The sequence below is a fragment of the Podarcis pityusensis genome, assembly GCF_964106645.2.
Source record: "Podarcis pityusensis genome assembly, chromosome: 7".
Taxonomy (NCBI): domain Eukaryota; kingdom Metazoa; phylum Chordata; class Lepidosauria; order Squamata; family Lacertidae; genus Podarcis; species Podarcis pityusensis.
The window spans coordinates 50,670,061-50,676,883 of record NC_138031.1 but is presented as its reverse complement, the minus strand read 5'-3'; the positions used below and the strand labels follow the sequence as shown (position 1 = coordinate 50,676,883).

The 6,823-nt window shown below is 42.5% G+C and overlaps 1 protein-coding gene across 6 annotated transcripts in view; it reads left to right on the top strand.

Annotated features, from left to right (window-relative positions):
- Window positions 1–63: 63 nt before the first annotated feature.
- The window catches only part of SPIRE1 (spire type actin nucleation factor 1), an 80,364-nt gene continuing 73,604 nt past the window's right edge, over window positions 64–6,823 (top strand). For 3 of the 6 annotated variants that reach the window (XM_081014179.1, XM_081014177.1, XM_081014175.1), the window contains exon 1: window positions 66–548. In XM_081014179.1, coding sequence (XP_080870305.1) covers window positions 215–548 — 334 coding nt within the window. In that variant the 5' untranslated portion in view covers window positions 66–214. Of the gene's footprint in view, window positions 549–6,823 lie in introns of all 6 variants that reach the window. The other 3 variants (XM_081014178.1, XM_081014174.1, XM_081014176.1) reach the window with 2 other exon arrangements.

Sequence of the window (6,823 nt, the reverse complement as noted above, 5' to 3'; positions counted from 1 at the left end):
CTTTCTTATTTATTGAGGGAAGCGGGGGGAGGGGTGCGGGGAGAAGAACATGAAGGCGGCGGGCAACGGGCAGCCGCGGCGGCAGCAGCAGCAGCAGCAGCAGCAGCTGAGGTGAAGCGAAGCGAGGCGGCGAAGGCAGAGGACGAAGAGGGCAGCGAGCGCGGCCGGTCATCTCCTTTCCGTTGTTATTATCATTCGGCTCCCCGCAGAGGGAATGGCTCACGGCGGGGCCGCGGGAAGCGACGAGCCCTTGCCGGGCACCTCCGGCCGCAGAGACGGCGGCGGCGACGACGACGAAGGCCGGTCTCTGGCGGCGGCGCTGGCGATGCGGGACGCGCTGTCTCTGGAGGAGATCCTGCGGCTCTACAACCAGCCCATCAACGAGGAGCAGGCGTGGGCCGTCTGCTACCAGTGCTGCGGTTCCCTCCGCTCCCGAGGCCGCCGCGGGGAGTCTCCCAGCCGCAGGGTGGAGAGCCCCGCCGACATCCGCATCTGGAAGGACGGAGCCGTCACGCTGGGCGACCGTGCTCGGAGCCCGCCGGCAGCAGGTAAAGCTCCGGGGCAAGGGCCGCCGCTGAGCCCCGCGCTCTCCGCGCTCTTGAGGCTCCCTTGGGCCCCAGAAGGGTACTGGGGGTGCCCTTCGCGCGCTGTTTTCAGCCTTGTTTTCTTTCTGTGGGGGGTGAATCTTTCCCCCTAGCAACGCCTCCCCCCCCCCACACACTTTCCCCCCTTCCGTCGTCTCCCGCTCCCGGGAGGCTGCATACATCCCCCAGTAATGCAATTGCACGGCGAGGATTTCCTCCACCATTTCTCCATCACTTAGCACTGCTTCTTCCCCATGGATTTCAGGGCTGCCTCCTCCTCCTCTTCTTAGCTGCCTCAGGTCGGCGACATTCTCGCGCGCGCTCCTCCCGCACCCACAGCAACAAAAACGCCTCTGTTTCGTCTTGTTTATACAACTGCCCCATCTTCCCCAGAAACGACGGCGTTTGTATGAAGAGCTTGCTAGTTACCATTTTCTGATAATCCCTTCCCTCCCCCCAACCCCTCCCGCTTCGCTGCGAATGTTTTTCTTCTCTCTGTCGTGCTGAAATCTAGAGTTCTTATATGATCAGTAATATTTTCTGTCTTTTAAATGCTGCATTATGGCTGGTGTATAGGCAAGTAGTTGGGAGACTGCAGGGTAGCTTAATTGTACCTGAAAGGATGTCTTGGTTTGGGCATGAGACGTTTCATTTTTGGATAGAGCACCTAACAAAAACATCCTTCCTGTTTCATTGCCCTTGTTTGGCACTGCAGCATGGGTGACTATATTAAATACTGATACACGGTTTCTGAAATACCGAGGCTGTGTGCCTGTTTATTTACTAGAGCTCCTCCAGCACCTTTTTTCCTTTGCTCCTGCTTGGAGAAAGCCTGTGGAAAATAAAATGATGCAAAGCTACTCATGTAGGTCAGCATGAGGGATTGGGGGAGGGCACTGCAAAGCAAAACAAAGAAAGCAGCTGTCAGAACCTAGGCATGTTGCTACCAGGAGGTTTAATGTCTGTTGGCTTTGTGCCTTTGTTTTGTGTTCCTTTTTAATTCCAAAACAAGGCTGCAATCTTATGCTAACTTATTTGGGAGTAAATTCCAGTGATATCAGTGTGTTCTATACACATCCACGTGAAAAATGTATAGGAAACAAGCAAGTGGAAATACATACTTTTTATAACATTGGTTTGATGTTCCCGTTTACTGAAGACTGCAACTAATCAATCATATGATTAACACAGGAAATAAAATGTGACGTTATGAATTCCTCTTATGTACTTAGGAAAAATATGTTAAACAGATTAAGCAGTTATATATAATACACACTTTATGTCCATGACTAATGTAACACCATATTATCTTTGCCTTACATGTCTTAGCACGTGCCTTCAAAATCTCTTATTATACTAGTTACCTCAAACATACTTTAAAAAAAACCCAAATTAACGCAGTAAACCACTTTTCAAAGTCAGCTCTATAAACTCATTCTAGCAGCAAACAGATTGTACCTGTCATTTGACTGTGCAGTCAAAGAAACAATACATATGAAAAGTGACACATAGCATGCATTGTACAGATCCTGCATTTGCTGCGTATTGTTTAGTGAACATAATAAAACAAGAGTTGAAGTAATAAGACTTCAAATGGTGGTAATTTGATTTTAAAAATAGGACATCATATGAAATTTGTTTATTTCGTTGTTGTAAGAAGAACAATAGGATAACCTATTGTAGAGTTTAATGTTGGCATGACGCTCATTGTTGAGTACTCCATAATCTCCTTCAGAACACAGTAATGAATTCTTGAATTCTACAGCAAATACTAGACAGACTTTTTATACTGGCTGAGGAATAGGAAACCTTTATGTGCAGAATTATTTTATGTCACTGTCGAAGGATATTTTGTACTCCCATATGCCAGGACACAGAGTTAGTTCCATGTCAGAATGCAGTTCCTAGACAGGTTTTAACCTCAACATAACAAACAACAAGCATGAGTGGTATTTTGCAAAATGTTTTTTTGTTTGTTTGCCTGCAGACAGAAACACTCTGTATTTGAACACTCTTAATACTGGCTATGATTTGTGAAATAAAGATAATGGATGAAATCCAATGCTAGTAATACTCAGAGTAAACTCATTTAAACTAATGGATAAGTAAATTAATTTCAGTGGGTTTACTCTTGAGTATTATTACTATTATTATATTTATTTTATCCTGCCTTTTTCCCTGACAGAGACTCAAGGCAGCTTACAGCTAAAACAGAAACAGCTAAAAATGGGGGAAAGCAATAATTAAAAAACATTTAAATATTAATATATTTATCTATATATGATCTATTAAAGATACAGATCATAATGAAAACACCACAGTACCAGCCCTTCCCCTAAAAGGAGTCAGTTCCCAAATACTATTGGAACAAGAAAGTCTTCACCTGGCTGCAATAAGAAGGAAGTTCCAAAGTCTGGGAGCAACCACTGAGAAGGCCCTTGACTATGACTTCGTTAGATATCACTCAATGTCTTTTACCTTTTTATCCCTTTATCTTATATTATTGTAACACTTCTTATTCCCCAAATGAGGGCAAGGGCACAGCATATGACATACTCTCAGCTGAATATTAGGTTTTGTACTTGCAAATAGCATAGCTTTTTCACACTGCTGTAGGGAGGAAGGGTTTATAATAACAGAGATGTGGTATGTTTAGGTTTTCAGCTGAGACCGTCAGAGCAGCCACCTGCTCTGAGTCCACACACAGCAACATGACTCATCTGTCATGGCATTGTTAAGTTGACTTTTACTGTTTATTGTAGCATTTCCTACTTGTGGGTTCCTAAGACGGTGGTGAGAAGGGTTCCAAAGGAGGTGACAAGAAGCATATAGAAGTGAGGAGCGCAGAACCTTCCCCTGCCAGCTGCCTATCTTCAGGAAAACATAAACTACTTTCTAGAACAGCATAAGTAGTCTTAGTGCCATACTTTGTTGTCAGCCCTCATCACACACTGTGTCTGCCCAATGGTGTAGCATGTACAGAGCTGCTGCCACCATGAAGTGGCTTGGGCTAATTATCTGGATAATAAGCTCTCAGTTGATGTGGGGCAAAACAATAGCCATGTTTGCACTTACAGAGCATGTTGGCTGTCATAATTTATCTCTTGGAAACATTCCAATGTTGCTGAGAGGGAAAAACCTCTCTGATGGTTTCCTTTGATCTGTTAATCCCACATATTTTAGACTATGACAGATTATTTTTAAGTGCATGAGTAAGGGTTAACACTGACAGGTAGATCATTTAAAATTATACCTTATATCCATTAGAATAAACATCTCTAAGGTCCCTATTTCAGTACAGTCATACCTCGGGTTAAATATGCTTCGAGTTGAGCACGTTTGAGTTGCGCTCCGCAGCAACCCGGAAGTAACGGAGCGCGTTACTTCCGGGTTTCGCCACTTGCGCATGCGCGGACGCTCAAAATGACGTCATGCGCAGAAGCGGCGAAATGCGACGCGCGTGCACGCAGATGTGCCGTCGCTAGTTACGTTTACCTCCAGATGCGAACAGGGCTCCGGAACGGATCTCCTTTTATATCTAGAGGTACCACTGTACATATATGTTTTCATTTGTTAAACTAACATTAGAAATGTATCATGATCTTGTAAAGGAGATCTATGTGCAGAAGCAAGTGCGTATTCATACCATGCTGATTATCTGGGCCTCATAAAGCTGCATCTTTTTTTCTCCACTGGAGATGTACAACCCTGTCAAGGGACAGTAGTTGCCTGTAACTGCAACTTGATCATGGCCTTTGTTAACAAGAAAGGAAGCAGACACAAACTCTTGAGTATTATGAGAATTTGACAACTTTTGGTAGGGAAAGTTCAAGTTTTGTTTAAGACTGTGAAAGAGGATACAATCTGCCATTATGTCATCTAAGCTAAGGAAACAGCAAATGCCATAGACTTTGATTTAGGTTGCATTCCTGTGCTCATTTTCCTGTATGAATACAATGGTACTTACTTTTGAGTAAGCATATGTAAGACAGCTCTTATATGGATGTCTAACTGCCATGACTGGGCTCATTTGGTAGAGCATGAGACCCTTAATCTCAGGGTTGTGAGTTTGAGCCCTATGTTGGGCAAAAGATACCTGCAATGAAGAGGGTTGGACTAGATGACCCTCGTGGTCCCTTCCAACTCTACAATTCTATGGTTTTGCTTAACCTGATGAAAATGTGGAGCATGTTATTACTGGAAGGAATTTGAAGATCAGATAGATTTAATCTTCTTTAGTGAATGGCTATCAGTTGGGTCATAACATTCCGCAAACGAAGTGGGTGGATGAAGGCAAATGCTGTTAAGTAAATAAATTAAATGCAGCATACAAGCAAGCTATGCTATAATGCAAACTGCAAGATAATGTAATAAAACTCAGAATTATTAGAAACTGTGATCTGGAATAACATTGCCCTTCAAATATGGTAAAGAAATTGGACCCAATTTACTTCTCTTTCTCATGTTTACTTGTCTTTATCATGCCCACCCTGCTTAAAAGCTTATATCCAGTTCCAACTGTCTTTGAACCTCCAAGGGAAGGAATTTCTCCATCTCATCTTTCAAACCTAGGTTTGCAAGTGTATATAAAATTCATTACTCTAGTAAACTACCAATGAGGTTCAAATCAAAATGTGCTAGATTCAATTATGCTAAAATACAAATCAGTTAACTAATAATAAAGTGCAAACCTTGGTATTCTTCACTGCCTCTAACAGAAATTGAACGGAAAGCGCTGACAGGCTTGGAGCCATTGAGAAAGAGATGAAACATACCTGGAGGAACCCTGAAGTTTGCAGAAGAAAAATACTGAAGGGGGCAACCCTCCAAAGTAGACCAATGAGGACTGAGCATTCTCAGTAGCTGCAGGACATTGAGTGTCAGTTAGAAAAGAAAAATGAGAAACTGGGGGTGGAATGTAATGTGCTGCAAACCCCCTGTTAGCAGCTTCTTGGAGGTTAGGGCATGATTGGTTGGAAGGACTCTTTAATAAGAACACTTTTGATAGGAAAGGGTGGGCTAGATACATTCTCCAGGCTGAGGGCCACATTGCTTCTTGGGCAGCTTGCCAGAGGCCACATGACTGTGATCGAACAGAGTTACAAAGTGGGTAGGGAATTGGATGTGCTACTTACTTTGATATAGCAAGCTACACTCTAGAAATGCAAAGTCAGAAGTTTCTATACATACCCTTCTCTATCCATGCAAGCAAGAGTCACTAGTACAATTTAAAAACTCATTTGAGACAGACAATAGCACTTGAAGAGGGTGTGGAGCCCTGACGAATGTGGCTGGGGTAAATCCTAGAAGGCCTCATTTAGCTCTCCTTGTTGTGCAGCTCCGTACCTTGTGTGAGGGGGTCTACCCGTTCCCCACAACAGCGAATTCAGGTGGTGACTGCTGATAGGACTGGTGCCAAAAAGGGATACTGAGAAATGAGGGTGTTCTCAACATGCTCCAAGAAACAAGGGGTATGCAGAAGTACAGAAGGATTAAAATGTTCAGGTACACATTGTTTGGTAATCTCCAGGAGCCACAGAATGAGTAGCAAAGAAAAATGTAAAATCAGATTGAGTGAATTGGCCTACTTGAATGCTTTAGTACGGAGGATAATATGCCTGGGTGACACTCCTGTTAGGAGCTTCAGATACATTGAAAATATTCATTTAAAGTTGTGTTCATAGAATAAAAGAATTGAAACTTCCCAAGGTAACATTAATGACATTGCCCTGCCCTATATATGGGGAAACCCAGCCAGATGGGTGAGGTATAAATAAAATTATTATTATTATTATTAATCATATCAGTATACCCGAAGAACAGAATTGTTCCAGTGACTTGAATTAGAGTGCTAGTTCGGTTGTAAATAAGGACCTTGCATTAAATACGAAAGTCTAAAAATAATGTGGATAAAACTGCAGTGTCTCAAGATGGAGAATGGACCTATTGTTTGCTAGAAAGTAATTATACAGGAAAATAAACTAGCATTTTAAAGACTGTTTGACATGCTAGTTTTTCTATAAATATTATTAAACATTTGATACCTTAATACATTTTTTTTAAAAAATCTACAACTCATAACAATTATGTGGATGAAATTACAACTTGATAGTTCTTACAGTGTGTTTAGGAGCGATTATCATTTAGTAAATGAAGGCTTTTTATAGAGCAATCATATTTGTTTATTCAGCAGTAAGCTCAATATAGTTTTCAGTGAGACTTACTTCTGGTGTGTAAGG